This window comes from Suillus fuscotomentosus (genome assembly GCF_016647785.1).
Source record: "Suillus fuscotomentosus strain FC203 chromosome Unknown F5891scaffold_289, whole genome shotgun sequence".
Classification (NCBI taxonomy): Eukaryota; Fungi; Basidiomycota; class Agaricomycetes; order Boletales; family Suillaceae; genus Suillus; species Suillus fuscotomentosus.
Genome location: NW_024539801.1, coordinates 1 through 21,104, shown reverse-complemented (window position 1 = coordinate 21,104; position 21,104 = coordinate 1). Strand labels below are relative to the sequence as shown.

The 21,104-nt window shown below is 46.1% G+C and overlaps 10 protein-coding genes across 10 annotated transcripts; 6 read left to right on the top strand and 4 right to left on the bottom strand.

The window, feature by feature from the left end:
- Positions 1-369: 369 nt before the first annotated feature.
- Positions 370-1,342, top strand: F5891DRAFT_1084862 (uncharacterized protein). The gene is made up of 2 exons (XM_041363460.1): positions 370-992; positions 1,041-1,342. Exons 1-2 carry the CDS (start codon positions 530-532, stop codon positions 1,127-1,129), a joined length of 552 nt encoding a protein of 183 aa, XP_041216521.1. The 5' UTR covers positions 370-529; the 3' UTR covers positions 1,130-1,342.
- A 247-nt stretch (positions 1,343-1,589) lies between these two features.
- Positions 1,590-2,045, top strand: F5891DRAFT_916124 (uncharacterized protein; the record flags this gene model as incomplete). The annotated part of the gene is made up of 3 exons (XM_041373706.1): positions 1,590-1,703; positions 1,759-1,890; positions 1,947-2,045. Coding segments are annotated over 3 exons (345 nt in total), but the record flags the coding sequence as incomplete, so codon positions are not given.
- A 1,371-nt stretch (positions 2,046-3,416) lies between these two features.
- Positions 3,417-4,085, bottom strand: F5891DRAFT_1201300 (uncharacterized protein; the record flags this gene model as incomplete). Its single annotated transcript, XM_041368878.1, has 1 exon — positions 3,417-4,085. One exon carries the CDS (start codon positions 4,083-4,085, stop codon positions 3,417-3,419), a length of 669 nt encoding a protein of 222 aa, XP_041216519.1.
- Positions 4,086-4,397: 312 nt separating this feature from the next.
- F5891DRAFT_1201299 (uncharacterized protein) lies at positions 4,398-5,077 on the bottom strand (the record flags this gene model as incomplete). The annotated part of the gene is made up of 2 exons (XM_041368877.1): positions 4,398-4,514; positions 4,568-5,077. The coding sequence occupies 2 exons, from the start codon at positions 5,075-5,077 to the stop codon at positions 4,398-4,400; spliced, it is 627 nt and encodes a 208-aa protein (XP_041216518.1).
- Positions 5,078-5,433: 356 nt separating this feature from the next.
- Positions 5,434-6,428, top strand: F5891DRAFT_968999 (uncharacterized protein; the record flags this gene model as incomplete). The annotated part of the gene is made up of 4 exons (XM_041376313.1): positions 5,434-5,634; positions 5,694-5,859; positions 5,907-6,071; positions 6,127-6,428. The coding sequence occupies 4 exons, from the start codon at positions 5,434-5,436 to the stop codon at positions 6,426-6,428; spliced, it is 834 nt and encodes a 277-aa protein (XP_041216517.1).
- A 301-nt stretch (positions 6,429-6,729) lies between these two features.
- Positions 6,730-9,842, bottom strand: F5891DRAFT_1132660 (uncharacterized protein; the record flags this gene model as incomplete). Its single annotated transcript, XM_041364742.1, has 10 exons — positions 6,730-7,061; positions 7,161-7,511; positions 7,545-8,013; positions 8,038-8,118; positions 8,194-8,829; positions 8,857-8,916; positions 8,976-9,084; positions 9,105-9,268; positions 9,324-9,678; positions 9,823-9,842. The coding sequence occupies 10 exons, from the start codon at positions 9,840-9,842 to the stop codon at positions 6,730-6,732; spliced, it is 2,577 nt and encodes an 858-aa protein (XP_041216516.1).
- A 565-nt stretch (positions 9,843-10,407) lies between these two features.
- On the top strand, positions 10,408-10,959 carry F5891DRAFT_989250 (uncharacterized protein; the record flags this gene model as incomplete). Its single annotated transcript, XM_041378054.1, has 1 exon — positions 10,408-10,959. The coding sequence occupies one exon, from the start codon at positions 10,408-10,410 to the stop codon at positions 10,957-10,959; it is 552 nt and encodes a 183-aa protein (XP_041216515.1).
- A 427-nt stretch (positions 10,960-11,386) lies between these two features.
- On the top strand, positions 11,387-13,211 carry F5891DRAFT_1201295 (uncharacterized protein; the record flags this gene model as incomplete). The annotated part of the gene is made up of 7 exons (XM_041368876.1): positions 11,387-11,552; positions 11,599-11,655; positions 11,706-11,767; positions 11,969-12,196; positions 12,251-12,578; positions 12,628-12,860; positions 12,909-13,211. 7 exons carry the CDS (start codon positions 11,387-11,389, stop codon positions 13,209-13,211), a joined length of 1,377 nt encoding a protein of 458 aa, XP_041216514.1.
- Positions 13,212-18,156: 4,945 nt separating this feature from the next.
- F5891DRAFT_1084854 (uncharacterized protein) lies at positions 18,157-18,740 on the bottom strand (the record flags this gene model as incomplete). The annotated part of the gene is made up of 3 exons (XM_041363459.1): positions 18,157-18,312; positions 18,335-18,438; positions 18,503-18,740. Coding segments are annotated over 3 exons (369 nt in total), but the record flags the coding sequence as incomplete, so codon positions are not given.
- Positions 18,741-20,376: 1,636 nt separating this feature from the next.
- On the top strand, positions 20,377-21,104 carry F5891DRAFT_332916 (uncharacterized protein). Its single transcript, XM_041371372.1, has 3 exons — positions 20,377-20,471; positions 20,526-20,842; positions 20,897-21,104. The coding sequence occupies exons 1-2, from the start codon at positions 20,421-20,423 to the stop codon at positions 20,838-20,840; spliced, it is 366 nt and encodes a 121-aa protein (XP_041216512.1). The 5' UTR covers positions 20,377-20,420; the 3' UTR covers positions 20,841-20,842; positions 20,897-21,104.

Sequence of the window (21,104 nt, the reverse complement as noted above, 5' to 3'; positions counted from 1 at the left end):
ATGACATGATCGTCATTCTAAGTAGCAACATGATGGCGGCATGGCATCAACCTCATCTGTATGTCTATAAATAGGTTAAACAGAAACCAAGCGGAAGAGGATCATTAGAGTACTAGTAGCTAATAGATAAACTGACATAAAATACTCGACCAAAACTCATGCGCATCTGTTGTCCTCTGAACACGCTCGATCTCTTTCAAATGGATGGAAGCAGGATGCAAATGTTTTATGGAAGATATCTCAACTTAAACCTAGTTTGTGATTACCATGAAGAACGTGGCATCAAATTAGAAGTAGTATGACCGAACCTCGGGATCAAGTCATCTGCAAAACGACTGAAATGAACGCTTACAGCCATTTGCAGAATGCTACAGTGTATGTCACTAAGGGACAGCAACTCTCCCCAGGCCGCAATTTTGATCCATATGTGCTTAAATTGAAATTTTGATAGGAAACTTAGACAAAAGGAGCGTAAATCTAAATTTCCGAAATTTCGCCTGATTACGTAATTGTTCACTTTTGCTGTAGAATGCCTCCTCCTACCAAAAGACAGAAGCAAGCGAAGCAGCAGTATGCTTCATCATCGAGGTGCTTTGACAATGGGCTGATAGAAGATGTTTTTGAAGTCTTTCTGGACCCAGATTATGTGCCTGTCTCAGATGCCGAAAGTGAAGCAGACTCCGAGTCCGACTTTAATGGAGCATTGTCATTCAGTCTCATAGATGGCAATATAGGAGAGGTATCAGATAATGAAAGCGAGTTGGATGATGAAGCAGCTATGGAGATTGTGGTCAAGGCTGAAGAGACAGTGGATTATGCAGAGGGGTGTGCACGGAGGGCAGCAGTATCTGCTCAAAAATTCTGGGCGAACATTATGAGTTCAGTGAGTAATATCAATCAGTGCACTGATATACATCGAAAATTTGATCAGGATGTGTTTTCAGGGGACACGAAGCCAGTGAAACTGCCCAAACGCTCGATGCCAACATACAGTGGCACAGCATGAACATCTACCTATCTTCGAAAGAGAAAAATGAGAGAGGGTGCAAAAAACAATATGACAATCACCTCTTTCTGGGCCCGTCGACTAATCACGGAGTCGGCCGTCAGATGCCGCATACCCAAATAGGAAACTCCGACATGCTCCGCTCGAAATTCACTTTTGGCTAGCGAAAATTTTGAAACTTAAGTTTTTTGAAAAAGTATTCTGATAGACTTACTATACTACTCTAACATAGCACATTTGTTAGGTTTTTGAAACGAACGAGGTATTTCTGAGGGTGTAGATAGAATTACAAGTTTTGATGTTGGTAGTTGCCGCTTTTGAGTGACATACACTGTAGGCCAAAATTTTCTCACTACATACATTCGGCAATAAGTCGGGACAACAAACTTTGCGCCCCGACCATAGCTCCAATAGGAAATGTGTGAACGGTTGTGCGCAAAAGCCAAACAAAGCCACCGATGCGAAGCGTGATGCTTCCCTTCATACAATGGGACGATACATATCCAATGAACGAAAACAAGTTGCTCTAGTACAAATGAGCTTGCTAAATGTCAAGGACCCAACAATTTGTCGTTACACTGGGATTAGTGAGCGGTCATTGCGATATCTTCGGAAGGTGTATCGGGAGACTGGCGAAGTTGTGAGGACACCAGTTTGTGCAGGTCGACCCCGCATCCTAGATAGTCTCGATGCAAACGTGAGTTATTACTTATTCTCAGTACTACTTATATGTTATCTCTCAGTTCCTTGAGGCATGTATCGAACGACAACCAGATATCTACCTCACTGAGATGCAAGATCAACTGCGGGAGACTTGTAGTGTCAAAGTTTCGATTGCAACAATTTCCAGAACAATATGTAGGCGAGGGTTTACATGGAAGAAGGTATGTCATCACTCATGTCCTTATTGATATGTTTGATTCAATACAGTACTATCTAGGTTACACGCCCTTCTGTCGAACATGATGAAGATGACCGAGCTGCCTATAAGATGCTTGTGGGGGTGCATTTCTGGCCGGAGCACCTTGTATTTGCAGACGAGTATAATTTCAACAGGGTTTTGTTTCGCCGTGATTTTGCTTGGGCTCCTATTGGAAAGCGCACGCGATGGCGGGATTTTTTCATATGTGGCAAAAGGTACTTTTGCAGAAACTTTCTCATCAGTGCCTTGACATTTTGTTAGATATTCAATTCTTCCGGCTCTGTCACTTGATGGTATCCTCCACTTGGAGGTTTTAGATCATTCGTTCTCTGGTGAAGAATTCACGGATTTCGTTGCTGGTGTACTGGACCAAATGCAGCCCTGGCCCATGCCAAACTCGGTGTTGGTCATGGACAATGCAAGTATCCATAAAGTTCAAGGTATTCGTGAGATGGTTGAAGAGCGGTACATTATCCTTATTTCCTGCTCAAACGATACTGATTTCCCTTTTTTTTTTGTAGTGGCATGCAGCTCCTGTACTTGCCCTCTTACTCACCTGATTTAAATCCTATCGAGGAGGCATTTTCAGCTATCAAGGCATGGCTTCGGTCAAACTGCGACTATGTACTTGGGGAAACTGAGGGTCCAGCTTGTGATCCATACACATTGATATGGGAAGCTGTATATGGTGTTGTCACGAGCGAAAAGGCTTATGGCTGGTACAAGCATAGTGAATACATTGCGTAGAGAGTGCACTTTTTATTGATTTTGTGCAAGTACCTGGTGGGCGTGTTGAAACTACCAGCAGTGCTATTTTACTAAGTGATTAGTTTGTATCGCTGATTCACAACTTAGGTCAGGAATTCTCCACCCCCCTCCATTGTTACGCACTCAAATAGATCTGTTATGCGGAGCCCTAAGAGGGGTGTCGTCCGCTAACGTTCGTGACGTAACCGGAAGGGTCCGGTATAGCGACTGAGACTGGTGACGACGAGTCGGCAGATATCAGAGACGCGCGTGTCACGTGACTTCTAAGACGGATGTCTTCGAAGTTACTGACGTTCTCAAGGTAAGGACAGTCTTGTCCAAACAATGAGTAGTCGATTGAGGTAGACTTGGGCGCGATGAGCACCTAAGAAATGATACTAGAGACTGAAGCTGAGGGGGCTTCAGAGGGAAGTATGTTCCAGGGAAGATTGAGTAGATTCAAGTTAGGGAATCTAGTACAGGGTGACCGACTACTTATACTAAGTGGAAAGGGTTAAGGGCAAGGCTACCGTACTGTGGGTAAGGGCAAAGGGGAGAACGGAAAGGGTATAGGTACACTGGTAGCAGAGCCTGATTAGTGATGTGAGGTCGAATGCGGAATGAGACCGAGAAATGTTGGAACGAGCCAACGGTAAGTGATACAATGCGCAGCACGCATGAGTCAGAGGAAAGATAAGACAAGATAAGGAAAGCCACATTGGTGGCACGAGTCAGAACAAGTCATAGCCTGAGGGCACGTGCGCACGTTGGTGCGACAGGAGGGGGACGAGGGATGGGAATGGTCCCGAGGATCCGGTCAACGGATAGTCGGTAGAGAAGTATGAGCCGGAGGCATACGAGGGCGAGGATGAAGGGGAAAAATGATAGGGGGGCCATGTAGCCGATGTTACTTGTAACATCCATCTTGTCATCACTCTCATACTCACTGTACTCGCCGCTTCCATACTCCAATTCTCCTTCCTGCCACAAATCATCTTCAATCTCAATAGCACGCTCCTTCCCTTTGTTCTGAGTCCCTGCACTAAAAGCCTCTGGCTCCTCTATCTCTGGCTCCTCATACGAACTGATGAGTCCAAGGAGCGGCAGAACGATCTGTTTAGTGTAATTGTGGAGTATTCTGGCCTGCTTTTGCCCCATATTGCCAATGACACTCAACACATCCTCAGGTAAGAGCATTACTTGGCTCAACAAAACCACCCCTGCATCTAGCAGGGATGTTTCAAGCTCACAAATTCGCAGTTCTGGTTTTTCGGCATCGATCAGCGCAAGCAACACCCCAATTTTTGGGTAGTCTGACAGTGTTGTGTTAGGGATCTGGGGCACAGACTCGAAGGGGCACTGTTGTGGAAGCGGTGGAGGACTAGGAGTCTCTGATGTGGGGATCTGCATCTGGGATGCAGAGGCTATGGTAGGTTCAGCCGTTATATTTTGTATGGTGACATGGACTTCAGGTGATGATCCCGACCTTGAGTGACGAGGTTTTTTGTTGGCTGGGCCACAGTCAAAATTGAGGCAGTGAGGTGGGTTGTAAATTGTTGCGTGACCGAGAGCCTAAAAGGTTTTTTTTTTCTGCATGCATGGACATGAAAGTAACTTGCAATTTTTTTAGCCCAGAGAGTCATCTCAGCGTGATTGAGACGACAATGGTTATCATAGCCCACTGGTGCGATCTATGAAACAATGGCCACGGTGAAGCTCACATCAAATGTGGCACTCAAGCTGTTTGTACACTTTGAGCTGTGTGGAATCCTCCTCGGTCACTGGGGGAATATCGTCTTCATGCATCCTCTTTTTCGCTTTGGTGGTAGTCTGTTTGGCCTTGGAGTAACTGTAAGTAATTTTCGATTGATGTGACATGAATAATCACTTACTGCTGCGTTTTTTACCTCTAAAGCAACGACTTGTGTACGCGCATTGGACGCTTTGTGACAAAGTCGATCCATAGCAATACCAAATGCTTCTGCATCGTTTAGGTGAGAAGCTTTACTGTTATCACCCACAAACTTATACACAAGCTGGACTTCTTCAGGAGCATCGAGGTATGCAAGAACATGACTTTTGAAGTCATCCCAAGGCATGTCAGTCTCACCATGAAATCCATGCTTCATGTCACCCATAATAATGTCAATGTCGAAACTAAAAACTCCAGGGTGCGGTTCAGGGTTTGGTCGCAGTCTCACTGATACTTGGGACGATGCTGGGGCTTTTGATGATGCCTGGGACAGTTCTGGGGTTGGAGGGTACTCTGGAGCTGGAACTTCTGGTTGCATCCTCATCGGTCGCATTGGAAGATACTGTTGGTATGGAGGCTGATGAATGAAGTGTGGTGGATAATACTGATGCTGCAAAGGTGGCGGATAGTGCTGCGGTACGTGCGGCATTTGCAGATAATGTTGTATGAAAGGTTGCTGATGATGTGCTGGCAGCTGTGGATACTGATGATGATACTGATGCAGGTTGTGAATATTGCCTGTGCCAGACTGGCTTGGAGGGATACTTGACATAGTAAGTGAGGATGGGCAAGTGAGGATGGGCTTGTGGTTCTTATAGTTTTTTTTCACAGTATTACATGATAATATTTATATATCCATATGCCTGCAGCACACCGTCCATCGGGACAAAAAATGGTTGCTATTTTTTATGAGTCGATCTTACTGTCGGGTTCCAAGTGCACAGACCATGCTTGATAATATATACGTGTCTGTATGAATTACCTAATCACTCATCTTCTTCAATAATGCCCAAGTCGACACCCGTAACTCCCCCAACAAGAGGCCTTGTCCTCCCCTCTCCCACCTCTCCATCCAAAGCCTCTTTTTCTTATAAGATGACAGTGGGTAGTGAAGTCTCTGATGATACACTGAAACTGTGCGCCGATTTGTTCAGTTCCAACTATGGTATTTGGGGCGATCAGGCAGCTACAATCTCCAAATTTACTGTAGCTGGTGAGTAATTGATATGTTGATCATTGGCCATCGCTGAATTATTTACACAGAGAAAAAGGTCAAGATGACTGGTGCAAGACTACGATCCCAATGTTTGTCTCACCTGGAGAGTAGTGTTTTGGTAACCTGTTACATCCAAGTTGGCCCACTTGAGAGTGAGCATCCTCAACTTTATGGACACACATTTTCCACAGTCTGGGACTATGGTGAAAACAAAGGTAGCTATCTCAATTTATTGCAAAGCTCACCTTCTGACTTTGTTAAGTTGGCTGGGTGACGCAGCTTGTCGTCGATGCAGCAGTCCGTCAGCGTTACATTGCAACCCATCTCTTGCAAACTCTGAAGTGTCATTCATTATTTTCCCATGTTAACATTGTTGGTCTTGTCTTGTCTCACCCTGCTGCTTGCAATGCTTTGGTGAAATATGCTTGTGAGTCATCACCCTAGTCCCTCACTATTCACATATTATAACTAAAATTACGAAGCTGCTAATATCAAGGACATTGAATTGGACTTCATCCGTCAACATGCAAAGGGCATCCTGGCATCTTCCCCCATTACCTATCTGCAGGCCGCTCAATTGAGTGGTTCACTCTTCCAAGACAGCAGCACCAGTGATGCCATATCATCTGTGTTTACTGAGTTCTACGTTGACCATACTGAGCCTTTAACAGTGTTGGAACAGTACAAGAAGAAAGGTCAGTGGTGCTTGGGTGAGCTCCTTGGCGGACATGAATTTCTCGCTGTTTTTCCTATTGCACCTGTGAGCCCAGTTCACAATTATTAGCATACCCTACATATTTGATCAGAGAGTAGAAGTTAAAATACTGCTGTGAATGTAGTGAAAAAATTTTAGCTTAGCATTCTGCAAATGGCTGTAACTTACGCGCGTTACGAACACTTACGAACACTTACAACTTCAGTAGCGAACTCAGGCGATTGGTGGAGATGCTGAACACCAATATAACACACCATATCTGGCTGATAAAACTCAAGCCAGTTGTTTTTCCGTTGATAAGATGTGATTTGTGATATGATAGATGCCGATAACAATAGATACAATTGCTGCGTACTGATTAAGCTACTGTCTATACAAACTCGGTACTGAATGTGTGATAACTCTCCTTGTCTGCGAAGTTATTCAGGAAAAAATGATCATAGCATTCCAAAGAAGTCGCAGAGGACACGCTATTGGCCACTGCCTCACCATAAACTGGTATCAACTCAACCGCATGCATCACATCTGTCACTCGTATGACAGCCCCCTTCCTACAGCGATTACCGTTTTCCTCCTGCGTGTATGTGCGCTCCACAGTCCACATTGCGAGTTCAGGATGATCATCAGGGCTGGAAATGAAGTGGAAAAGTTGGACATAGAGAAGTGGGTCTGAGAGACACAATGGTAGTTCCAGGTTGGAACCTCATCGAACCATCAGTTGAAAAATGAGTCGAACCTGCACGATGCAACTTGCTGTATATGATATCAGTAGGCTACAATGTAAGTACATAAAAGACATACTGGTTTTGCCATCAATGCCTGTGGTGTCCACGAGAACAGTATCACAATTTCCAAAGGGAAAATCATCACTTGGTGGGTACGCTTGCACCATGCGACTCGGCATGATGACTCGTGGCTGGAAGGCCAAGTGAAGTTGCAACCAGAATTTGTGCCATACCTGGAAGCGCCCATACTTGGGGTCCCAGCAAGAATTTTCACCACTAGAAAGGGGGGAACAACAAATGAATTCGGCGAGTGCATGCTCAAAGCCAAAGAGTGCATATTTCATGCGTATGTCAGATGGTGATAGTGATTTGTAATTGGGCGTGACATTGAGTTGAAAAGCGGTGAGCACATCTCTGGAGAGGATACCTTTGAGAAAGTGATTACGGACAGGTCAGGGACCATGAATTGACTTGACTTCATCAGGGAGAACCCGGGAAACCCAGGAGAGTGCAGGACTGGCAATAGTGACATCTTCATCTTCGGCATGTATGGTGTTAACCAGTGACGCCCCACGAGAAGTCAATAGCATGTACAGGTCAAAAATTTCCATAGACTCTTGGCGGTTGAGAATGCACACACATTGCTCCATAAAATCCTTGATTTGCTGGGACGTCCACGGGAAAAGGTTCTTACAATGTGTGATGAGCAATCGCTCTGTCATGTCTGCAGAGAACTGCATCAAAGTCCCTAATTTCCTAATCGTACCATCAAAACTTTGGAGAAGCTCAAGTTTCAGAATGAAAAAATCTTCTTTGATACCCTTCTTCCCCTTCCTTGCCTCGGCCCAGATGATAGTGTCCTTGAAAGAGTGGAAATCCGAAAGGGCCTGCACCAATGACTGAAGAGATTGAGGTGAGTGAACAGGATTCTGTGTGAGGTAAAAGAAGTCCACAAGTGAACAGATTGCATGGACAAATCTGGGTGGAACAGCTCCTGCAATTGACGCAACGATAGTGCGTTGGATGTCTCTATGCTCTCAGCCTGTCATTTGATTAACATGTGTGATGCCTTTCGTGAAATGGCGTGTTCCGACCCGCTTATGCTGGACCATGAAGCAAGTATCGAGCTCATAATCTCCCAGAGCCTCTTTGATCCATTCTAGTGGATGATCTGCGAAAAACTTATGACACATGTGCAGCACCTCGCCAGCAAGGAAGACCGACGGACATGCAAACTTCCAATCACGCCAGTACGGCATGTGAACACCAGACAAATTGATGGCTTTGGCCGCTTTCTGGAACTTGTCCAGATCCCAGAAATCAACATTTTGGGATATCCCCACAATGAGTTTCAATGTGTGGCTCCCGGTATGAGGGGGGTGGAGAATTCCGTCACCGAAATCTGCTTGTATTGCCATGGTTAGCGGGGACGAGTTTTTACTGACTGCAGCGATCATAGTAGCCTCCGGCAGGTCGCACATGTGAGCGACGAGTGGCGTGAATACATGGTGAATGTAGCGGGAGGGATCGGGCATGAAACAGCCATCATTTGCTGCGACCTTGAGGTTTGCAAAAACGAGGTCCATGCATTTATGCCATAGTCTGGTCTGGAGAATGGACTGGTATTCTTGATGAACGTGGAACTTCACAACCGGAATGTAGGCTACGCAGCGCCAAGCTCGTAATGTCGCCTTGGAATGGACCTCAGAATCAATATTACCGATGGTGACGAAGACCGGGTGCATCTCGATTCCCCCGGCAAGTCACATCACAGGAGTTTTATCTGATCCCAAGATAATTGGGACTTGAGTCGCACCCAACAGGAGATAGTCCTAGAAATAAAGAAATCAGTCTATTACTCAGTGAGGCATAGATTAACAGGGCAAAAAACCTGGATTTTCCATGCCATATTGGCACTCATGTAATCCCCATATTCACGCTGATTTTTGACGTTGGCGACATAGGGGTTAAAGGTCATGTGGTTAGCAAACGTTGGGTCACTAAAGAGTTGCTGGACGACCTTTGTGCATCACGCCAAACGAGCTCCACAGGATGGACAGTCTTATAGCCTTTGAACTCTAACTTGGAGACTTTCCATGGGGTAAAAGAAGGGAGCAAGTCCATCCAGTCTAGGAGGTGATCCTTCATGGTAAAAGATGGTCTTGCACGATTCGGAGCGTCAAACTGTGAAATCAAGATCAGAGTTGGGAGTACAGCTTAGATCGTTGTTTCTCGTTACCCATTTCAACTTCAAGAACTTCATAATTTGGGTTTGGGTAAGGTTTTCAACCAAGAATTTCCCCAATTCCCATTCACCTTGGTCAGTGAAAGGGTAATAAGGATTTATCAACCGCCAATGCGCAAATTGATCATTTTCTAACTTATCCAGCATGTTTCTACCGATCCCATAGACATATCCGGATTGTGGGTGGCAGGTACCAGTGACGTGTGTCTGACCACCTTGATTGAGTATAGAAGGGACAGGTAAAGCTTGTGGTTGTGTATCGGAAGGCCAGCAAGTAGACGGAGCATTGAGATGTGAAATAAGAGCCTCAATGGATGAATATTCCCCCAATTTGCAGTTGGGACATAGCCTGCCAAAGGTATGTGCGGTATCTTGAAGTGAGCAATGGGAGTACTTACATTATAGCGTAGACTTGGCTTTGACTCAAGTGTGCCAGATGTTGGCAGACTTGCAGGATTGCACAAGGCTGGGATTCAAACTCCGAGGACCTCACATTTCACAGCGCACAGTCATCGCGCCAAGCCAATGGAGTTTGCATCTTCATCACCAGTCTCATCTCCTCCTCGACCAAGCAGTCCTGCTTTTACCAGTACTACATCAAGTAGTGCAACGCATGTTGAATTAACCCCCTTGAAATTTTTCAAGAAGGTCAACTACCCTGAGTCACCCTATACAATGGCTACTGAGCTCTTATCTGGCTCTGACCATTCATTTTCTCCCAAGCTATCCCCCTCCCTTTCAGGTTCTCCAAAGGCTTACCTATCCCCAGTGGAAGAGATCCCATGTCTTCCTGATGTAAAGGAGAGCTTATTGTACAAGCCTAACCTCTTTCAATTGCCAAAGTCACCTTCCCGGGCAGCACACTTGCGTGAGAGATCATCCAAGAGGCCTATTCCATACCCTTCTAGGCAACTTCCACTTGATATTTGATTGACAACCCACATCGCAGGACGAGGACGTGAACCAGACTTTACCACTGAACAACTTCAAGAGGTATTTGTCATTTTCTTTGTCTCAGTCCGTTCTTACATGATACATTTAAAAGCACGAGGATGTGATATCTAATGGTCTCTCACAGATGAACATTGACACATTGTACAAAGCCTTTAAGGCAGTACTTGCTAGCCGCGAGGTTACTCGCCTTCAAGTGGCAACATCCCTATGGCAGGTTGAGTGTGCAGAGCATATGACAGCCTTAAATCAGGCACTCCACCAGGAGAACAGAGCCCGCCTCAACACGAAGGATGAGCAGCTGAAGAAGATCAGAAATTTCTTTTCTGAGCCCCGTCGTGCAGAAACTGATGATGACACAAATTACCCTCAAGCTGTCTATGACGATGAGTGCGAAATGCTTCGTGCCATCACTGCCCAAGCAGACTTGGTCTCAAGATGCCTGGGTTCAGGTGCCAGGCATGAATTACTGGCATCTACCGGCAAGGGCCCCTACCTACCTCGTTTTGTTGGTACTCTTAAAAATAGGGACAGCATTACACATGCGCTGGGGGGTGGTTGTACGGACGCTGGTACTGATATGGACTCTGATTCCAATTCCGATTCCAAACATGGAGAAGATGATGATGATCACAGCGGGCAGCCAGGCCAGCAGTGCTCGTCCGGCATGCAGTTGTGACTGCCCATGTGGTACGTGACTGCCCACTTATTCACGCTGCTCACACTGATTGATATCAGTGACAATCAAGTCACTGTTCATAGATCGCTATCAACTGGTACCGCTTTGCTTCGCCCATTTTTCGCCTGCTCATAACTGGCTTCGACCATTCATAAACACGCTTCGACCGTTCAATATCGTGCTTCGCCCACCCTGGCCATTCATACATCTTTTTCTCCCGTTCATAGATCATCTTATCATGCCACACCCCTACCCTCTTTTTACCTTTTGGTAGTAAATGTTTTGCCTTGTTCGTAAATCACCTTATCATCCTGCCATGCGTTCCCGGTTTTGTAAAGTTCGTGTAAAGTTCCCTTGTATGTACTATTACATCAATTCGCAAGTTAAATGCACACATACATTCTCACATCCTTACCCCCAACCTTGAATGCCTAGCAGTCGTGGTCCCCAGCGAAAGAGTAAAGCCAAAGTCCCAAAACCACCGCGAGGCTCTGGCCTCAATCCTTCGGGTGAACCAGCAATCAATCAGCTTTGCATTCCTACTGAACAACCGCAGATGTCGTATTTTGCTTTTGATGCGCATGAGACCATTCGTAAGTTTCTTATATCTTTCGTCACTCTTTGCTTAACGTTTCACAGCCCAACATGGGCACTACAGCGGCACACAGAGCACCGGCTTTGATGATCAATCTACCTGTAAGTTCTTATGTTTTTCCTTTCGTCACTCTTTGCTTAACGTCTCACAGCCCAACATGGGCACTCTTACAGCAGCACACAGAGTGTCGGTGAAGGTACAACAATTCAGATGGTGAGTCTGAACAATGTGTTGGGTCTTGCAGAACCTAGCTGCTATTCGACCCTAAAGGGTTTCTGGACCAGGCTCAAGGCTCAGAGGAGAGGAAATATCATAGAAAACTACTGAGCACTCAGACTCATACTGGTAACTGGTGAAAAGATTGATTGCTTATGTAAGCTACAAAAGTGCCAACATAAGGTAAGGTAAAAACAGTCTCTACAAGCCCAGCCAGAAATGAATCCCTACATCGGCTTTGATGATCAGTCCACCTGGGACTTCTTTCAGAACCAACCATCCTTAGAAGCACCCCCACAGGGCTCATATCCCGAACACTACTCGCAAGATTTGTTCCAGGGTCCTACAGGTAGCGCGGCCAGCATGAGCATGTTGGATACAACGCTCATCCAACAAGGTGAGATCCCTCAAACAGATGTCATGCATGTAAGTCGTTTATTCTTCTATCTATCTAATACTCATACTATCCTTTTCATCTAGACAGCAGGCCCGGCAAGACTCGCAAAGAGACGAGGCGGTCAACGGCTGATGCCACCAACACCACGAATGGCTCCCTACCCCACAACCCGCCCACAGACGACTGAAAGCTTGACGTCACAGATTGCGATGTCATCAACACATGCTGATCCCACTCCCACTACTATCATAGTCCCTGATCCCACCATTGGCCAGACAATGAAGGGCGTGATGAAACTCGTCACACGCAAACTATTTACCCTGAATGTGATGACCATCGACAAAGCCCCAAAGAAAGCTATGCTTACAAAGGTCATTCATGACTCGTTGCCGCAGTGTTTCGGTCCTAACAGTAAGTTTTGTGTGTGGATTGTTAGACTTGTACTTACACATTCTTTTAGCAACGATCCAAAACTTCATAACCAGCAAACATCAGAGCAAGGTCGCAAACACGTTGTCAGTAACTTGCGGGAAGGTAGTCGAGTTTGCGCGTATGGGCGCCTTCCACGCCTATCAACTGTTTCCCCCGTTACACAGTACCACACCCCCTGTCATCTATCGTAAACGAGTGATCGACAAGATCACATTGGAGGGCAACAGACTCATGTTCATGCACATTTACACATTCAACCAGGTACAGCTTCATTTTACCTGTTGTGGGAGACTAACTTAATCTTTTCAGGATGGTAGGATTGAAATCAAGGCAAAATTCCAACATCCCTTCATAATGTCCAATGTCATTCGATTCGTTTGGTTCGGCTTGCGCCAGCAATTCCTCGGTGAGACAGAGGAAGAACAACTGGAAAGGTTGAAATACATCTGGGCACTCTCTGGCGGCGGTGCTGCTGTGGTCTGGTTTGGTCTGGTTCAGAGGCAGTTTGACAAGAACCGAGAACCGGACCAAGGTCCGGTTCTACCTTTCTCGACGAACCTTGGACCAAACCTTTGCAAACAGTTTGCAGCGGTCAGGTTTGGTTTTTTTTAGGTTCGAATGTGAACCGGTGTAGAGAATCATGCCTCTCATGGCGTGATATAGCAGTTTCCACTAAGGGAGTATACAGCACCAACTCGCAGCACCACTCTGTATACTGTCCACAGCAATTCCTATATGAGGCGCAGCTTTCCCGCGCAACGCGCGCCATGCGCGCACCATTCCCGCGCTTGCGCACCCTATAGCGCCAGCCATCCAGATGCATCCATCCACTGTCCACCAAGCTCCCTAGTGCATATATTTCCATTTCCTTTATTAGCATAGTGTTCCACCTTTATTTTTATCATGGACTCTCACCCATATATATCCTTACATACCTACTCGGTAGCGCTTCGGCTCCGCATGACCGCACTTAGGCGCGCTATATAAGCACCAGCAGTACATACTATTACGGACTTACTTTTCACCTTAACTTACTTTTCCTACCAGTCACTTACTACTTAGCAGAGTATAGTAGAAATCTATTTGTCCACACTTTGCATCTCTCTTCTCCTACCTTGCATCATATTATCACTTAAGCTTAGTCTTTATCAATTTCCGCATACCCGCACGCGCTTCGCGCTTATACACGCGCGTGTTCCCGTGCCTTGCGCGCACCTGCGCTTTCTTGCACTTCACTGAGGCGCATACCTCTAGAACTTTGCTGTACTCGCTTCCCCTTTAGGGTCGAACGCACTTGTCTCCTCAAGTAATGCAGACTAGGCAACACGCGACCTTTCAACATTTATAGATACTGTCAGGAGCATCATTTGTTCCTAGCAGTATTGTTGTTTCTACACCGGACCCAATTTTTTTAATAGCTAGCAAAAAAAAACATAGTCGAAGTACTTGTACTGATAGCTACATATTCAATGAAGCTGCATGTCCCATACTCCTCTGTGTTGAGTAAGACAGGCTGGTGATGGCAGCAATGAAAACTTCTCTCCTCCCACCAGCTGACTGGTGTGTTTCTGTTGGTTGTGCTTGAGGTCCCTGTGTTTGTATGTCACATAGCTGCAGCCGCTTCACTTCCGCTTCTGCACCAATTTCAGGAACAATGCCATATCTCTGCAGTGTATTTTAATAGAATGAAATTGGAGAGATGACGAGTGACTCACATTTTCATCTTGAGCAAGAGGTACGTCGATGGTTGTCGGTGCACATGGAATGTCCTCCAGAAACAACTTGAGGTTGAAATTCCAATGTTGGGACTGTCATTTGATTGGTTGGGATGCATTTAGAGGCCGTGTGCCAAAATGTGTGGAACTGAGCAAACAACGCCGACAAATGAGGCACAATGGGCTTGTGGGAGGAGCTGCACAATGAGACGCGTGGTTTGATTCATTGGGGAGTTGAGCATTTTTCATAGTGGTCGACGATGATTGGTTTGATTTCACCAAGATCAAGAATTTGTTGATCAATTGTCAGATGGACCTGATTGAGGACAGTGCTGAGTGCCCAACAAAGAACATATAAGTCCCCCATCCAGAGTCGAGTCTACATGTGCAACGTACCTAAATTCAGACCAGTGCAAACACAACCAGTCTCCACCATGTGCATTGGAGAATCCTGGAAGATATATCAAAGTAATATATCAGTTAGTTTATGAGCTTGATTGACGATTAAATGGTACCTTGAGCTTGATTGGACAACTGGGAGCACGAAATGCGAGTGTCCGGACAGAATTGAAAGTTAATGCAGATGTTGAGGATCCCAGAAGTCGAAGTACCCATGAGTGCGGAAGAGAAGTTACCAGCTTTGCTGATATCTCGAGGAAGTTTCGGTTCACGGTTCGGAACGGTTCAGGAAGGTCTGAACCCATGACTGAACCGTCCCAGGAACAACGAACCGTGAACCTCATTTCGGTTCGATCCGGCCAAAATGGGGAACCATGGACTGAACCATGGACGAACCTGACCATTGGTCAGGTTCGAACCACAGTTCGGAACCGGACCACGGCAGCACTATCTGGTGCTGCAACTTTCTGCAGCTTGGATGAACAATCCGAGGTTCCTGTGCAGGTTGATCCCTTCGGGGGGATGTCAGGCAACCGGAAGTTTCTCACTATTGTGAAAGTGATGGACGACTTGACAGATGATGAGAAGGCAGAATTTGGTAGGTTTTTGCTGTATGTGTTGCTAATTGGACCGACGCAAGCACCATCCTCGTAGATATGTTTTACTTTTATGCTGGTTTCAAATGGTTTCAATCTTTGTACGACTAGATAACGCACATATCACACTGATAATCTCGCATCGCATTGATGATATCACATCATTTTCAAATCTAAATTTTGTGAAACTTAAGTCAGGGTCCTCACATAACCAAAACCAGGTATTTACGAACTGAATTGTAGTCTAACCAAAACGGAAACTGTCAGAAAAGTCTTGCAACGAGTTTTAGACTACATTTTCGTAAAGTTGGATTTTTAGATGAAGCTTCAAGCGCTCACTGAGTTTATCACGTCAGACTGCGATACTTTCGGCCCGTTCAAGATGATACCAATATTCGGACACTTATTCACAGACGACTCATAGACTTCTGGCAACCGTGACAACTTCACCAACACATAATGGTATAGCCAGCGTTGTTTAAAATAGTGTCAACATATACAGATGCCTTATGGACGCATTCTTGGACTTGGGATGCATTCGTAACGTCCAGCTTTAACGAAGCCTGGCTGGCGCGCGCAGGGTGGCGGCATCCTTGTGGCCTATGTTCAATTATTGCTTCAACACTGGTTTGGGAATGAAGAGGTCCGTATCCAACGAGGCACATCCACCTAATTCCCATTCTAACGGACGAGGTAGTCGCTTGTTGAATGTGACATAATCGGTGGACACTCGAGACTGTAAGCTCGGTGGAGATCGCTAACTCTCTTCGCCTCACTCCATTACTGTACGCTTCGACGCTCGGAGACTGAAGTTGCTTTCTTCCAAGGGAGCAATGATAAAAGTCATCACTACCGTTGGGGGGCCATGAATGGGCCCGCGATCCTTGTGCGTTCCCAAGCTCCAGCACGGGTTCAAGTTGCCACCTCAAGGTCGATCGAGAGCAACGCCACTTTGCTGACATGCCATTGCAAGGCTACGAAGGATGATGGCTAAATATTTGAATGCCCGCCGACGACCGGTGTTGAGCTGAAGATGGACTCGTTACTTTCCTCTTTCAAATGCTAGTTCTTCTTGAGAAGAGATTCGGAGTGTGTCTTTCTTTCCGATAACATTTGAGCTGAACGTTCTAGACTATCCAGAATCCCATTGATACTTCTTTAATTGTCCTGATGGCCAAGCAAGGATTTCGAAACGAGTCGTACACCTCAAGAACAGAAAATGCCGTTGCATGGAAGCTGTAGTATTAGCATTGGATGTCAATTTTACCGCGCCTTACATATGACAGGGTCAGTTAACGTTGCACTGCATTTGACTCTTGGACTTCATCTCAAGTTGGTGTCCTTTGGCTTCCGGGCGTGTTTTGGTTCCACAGCTGGCCCTTGACCGGGTGGAGGTCGTCATAGAAGCTACGTACCCAATTCTGACCATATTGGCACGTTTGTCCATCGTCCTCTTGACTCAATCACACCTTTGGCAGGTGGTCTTGCTATTCTACACGTGTGGTCGGTAGGGGATATTGATACACAATCTCATGGACGGTCGTTGAATGCCAACGCCACTGGAAACTGACTCATATTCGATGGACATGGTTCCGTTTACAAACCAACGAAAATTTCACCGCTTAGGCGCTGGCACCTCGCAAGCCTACGAGGCCAGAGTCCCTAACGACTGATATTGGGACAGCTGGAACGATGGCCCTCCTTGCAGGTCGTCCAGAACACTTATATACTACAGTGGGCTTCGCAATCATTTATCGGTCCCTCAGATACTCAAGTCTGCAAGCATAACTATCACAATCTCCGCGTCATTACTATCATGTCGGGGGGCTTTCACCATTTCCAGATCAGCGGAGCACCTGAGCCGGAACCTGTGAGTTGTAAATCTTACATGATATCATTGCGATTAAATCAACGCCTGCAGGAAAGACATTTTATCAATGAAATGTTTCAGTGTTTCTGGGATTGTTACGCACCAGGATTGCATTGCAACGACCTCTTTTACGGTCACAATCTCTCTCATCATTTACGCGAGAGACATGGAATTCACGGGCCCGACAATGCCCGCGTTTTCTGCCAATGGAGATCTTGTAATACGGAGGTCAATAAGGAGAGTCTCGCGAGACATATCGAGGAAAAACACATGAAGGTTGTGCACCCGTGCGGCGTGTGCGGCAAACTATTCTCGCGCGGAGATACTCTCAACAGACACAGGAGAGAGAAGCAGCATTAAATAGGGTGTCTTTTGACAAGGGATCCTGTTCTATTTATCTGACTTCAGTTTAAGTATCTGTTGTCTATGTTGCTTCCGACGTACTTACTAGCTCTGTTTATCCTGGCGATATTATATTCTAGTTGAAGTACGAAACCCTATAACAAATTGATAGCAGTTTGTCAATTTTGCGAGTTAGACATGATGCATGACGGCCAGGCGGCTTCTCTTACTATGCGCACTATTGTGTAATTGTGTCTGACAGCGTTGCACGCCCCCATAGTCTGAGTAGTACTATGACATGATCGTCATTCTAATTGTAGCAATGGCGGCATGGCATCAACCTCATATCTGTATGTCTATAAATAGGTTAAACAGAAACCAAGCGGAAGAGGATCATTAGAGTACTAGTAGCTAATAGATAAACTGAAATAAAATACTCGACCAAAACTCATGCACATCTGTTGTCCTCTGAACACGCTCGATCTCTTTCAAATGGATCGAAGCAGGATGCAAATGTTTTACGGAAGATATCTCAACTTAAACCTAGTTTGTGATTACCGTGAAGAACGTGGCATCAAATTAGAAGTTAGTATAACCGAACCTCGGGATCAAGCTTCAAGCGCTCAAGTTTATCACGTCAGACTGCGATACTTTCGGCCCGTTCAAGATGATACCAATATTCGGACACTCATTCGCAGACGACTCATAGACTTCTGGCAACCGTGAAAGCTTCATCAACACATGATGGTATAGCCAGTGTTGTTTCAAATAGTGTCAACAAATACAATTGCCTTATGGACGCATTCTTGGAACCTGGGATGCATTTGTAACGTCCAGCTTTAACGAAGTCTGGCTGGCGCGCGCAGGGTGCCGGCATCCTTGTGGCCTATGTTCAATTATTGCTTCAACGTCCGTATCTAACGAGGCACATCCACCTAATTCCCATTCTAACGAACGAGGTAGTCGCTTGTCGAATGTGACATAATCGGTGGACACTGGAGACTGCAAGCTCGGTGGAGATCGCCAACTCTCTTCGCTTCACTCCATTACCGTACGCTTCGACGCTCGGAGACTGAAGTTGCTTTCTTCCAAGGGAGCGATGATAAAAGTCATCAATATCGTTGGGCGGCCATGCATCCATGAATGAGCCCGCGATCCTTGCGCATTCCGAATTTCCTAGCACGAGTTCAAGTTGCAACCTCAAGAGCAACGCCACTTTGCTGACATGCCATTGCAAGGCTACGAAGGACGATGGATGGATATTTGAATGCCCGCCGACGACCGGTGTTGAGCTGAAGATGGACTCGTTACCTGTCCTCTTTCAAATGCTAGTTTTTCTTGGGAAGAGATTCGGAGTTACAAAACGTTCGATTTCGCGGATGGATTGCAATTGAGGATGTCAAATTTCCTGCATTTATTATGATACCTCTCGGAGTAGTAAGTAGCAGGCGTCTGCAGAGCCCTTTTGCTGCTTCGGGCTACTTTTGGACTGTACACGAGCGCTGATGGTGACCCTTTTTGCTAGTAATTTTTGCAAGGCCATAGACCCTTCAGCAAAAACTGTAACCCCAGCAACGATTAGGATTCACAGGTACTCGTGGAGCTGGCAGGAGTATTTCCCAGGTTCCGAATCTTGATTCGTCGATATTCTCCCCTGGTTCGATGGATCTCGATGCAGGTTCGAGAACGGTCTACGACGATCTCGTTACCATTTTCCCGGAAGTCAGTTAACACGGGCATATGAGACTGCTGGGACAATCGCGCACATTCATAAGCTGATGATCCCTTTCACCATGTACAAGTTTCTTCTCTCTCAAGTCCAATGTAACCTTGCATACACGCTTACAACGTTTGGCGGCGGCGACAAGGTGGCCTCTAGAAAAGCTTCTGGTCGTTCTAACTTCGTAGTGCGGGAGAGTTACTTGCCTCACGATGCGCAAACTCGGGTCAAGGGTCTGTCTGCGGGGATGCGAATTCACGGTCAATATTGTAGGGAGATTCTGGGAGAAGCTCGACCTATTATTCTCAACTGAAATCGGCTGGGGAACCAGCAATGCTTACCTGCAGATTAGGTCTTTTGTACGTCCCTCATAGACCACTCCGAGATAGTGCTGCTTCAATGTAACAACTTGATCTAACAGGCATTTATGGAGAGCATCTTGCATCGTTTGGGGCGTGTAGTCGCAGTGGCATGGCGGTGCCTTTTTTTTCCCCAAAAAATAACAGAGCTGATTGAACCGCCACAGTTCCGTCGATGCTGTATCTGATGGTTTTGTTAACCAGGGAGGATATGATAAAAGCGGGATTGCCTCAAGAACCTAGCGTTAACGCGTAAGTGAAGCGTTGACGCCCCGATAACGTCAACGGTCAGGGACTAACTTTACCACGCGCATTGTATGCAATCTGAAGTTTTTTTATTTATTTTCATTTCCTTCCTGGTTTGAAATACGATATCTGCACACCTCCATTAGCTTCTGGTTAATCCGCAGCCGGTCATTGGCCAGTCGATGGGTGGCATAGAAGTACTTCTAGTCTCGGTATGGCACATCGGCCTTCCCTCAACCAAGTCACACTTTTTCGCGGATGGAACTTACTTCTCTGGCTTTCTGCAATCATGCACGCGTACTCGCCAGCGACATCGATACTCGTGTATGACGCGCTTTGCCGAATGCCAAGGCCATTGGCAACTGACGCTTATTCTATGGTTGTCTTCTAACCAATCGGAAACGTTTGCAGCCCGAGAGGTAACTTCCTGGCACCCCACCAGGCTGCCAACCCATGAGGTTCGGGGCTTTTTGTGAACGGTGCCCTCCCCCAAAAATTCATCTATAAAGCCCCCTGTTAAACGCTTCAATCTGAAGCAGATACACTTGTCACAACCATCGCCTCCCGCACCTATATGTCGGACAACCTCGCAAGCAACGACTTTGTTTTCTTAGAGCCTGAGCCTGTAAGTTTCGACTCCCCAGACAAGGCATCATAACCATCAAACTGACTTTCACAGTCGGGCTATACTTTTGAGCAGATGAATGAGTGTCGATGGAGCAGACCAGATGGCTCGCACTGCAGCTACCCATTTTTTGGCCACGAGCTTTCTGCTCACCTCCGTGAATACCATGGAATTCGTGGTGGAGACAAGTTGCGCGTCCGTTGCTCTTGGGAAGATTGCACCAAAGAGCTCAATAAAGGAAACCTCTCAAGGCACGTGGAGGGAACACACCTCAAGGTCGTATATCCTTGCGGCACCTGCAACAAGACTTTCACGCGCGAATACAATCGTAACAATCACCAGGCAATTTGTTCGGTTCAGCAGCAGTAGATGTGAGACCTGGTCATCACCTTCCTCGCATACGCCTGACTGATTCGCTATTTCAGCGTTGTTTCGGTAGTCTCATAAGTTGAACAGATGCCGGAAGAAATTCAATGGCGTTCGAGGTCTTCATGCTTGACTCGCTTGAGTAGTTCTTGTCTTCCTCACTTCAGCTCGTGCTTCTATGAATTTGTATACTCGAGCTCCATGACATTTACGTTGGTGATAAGACGTATTAGTTACCATATTTTAAAGTTGCATGTTCCACGACAG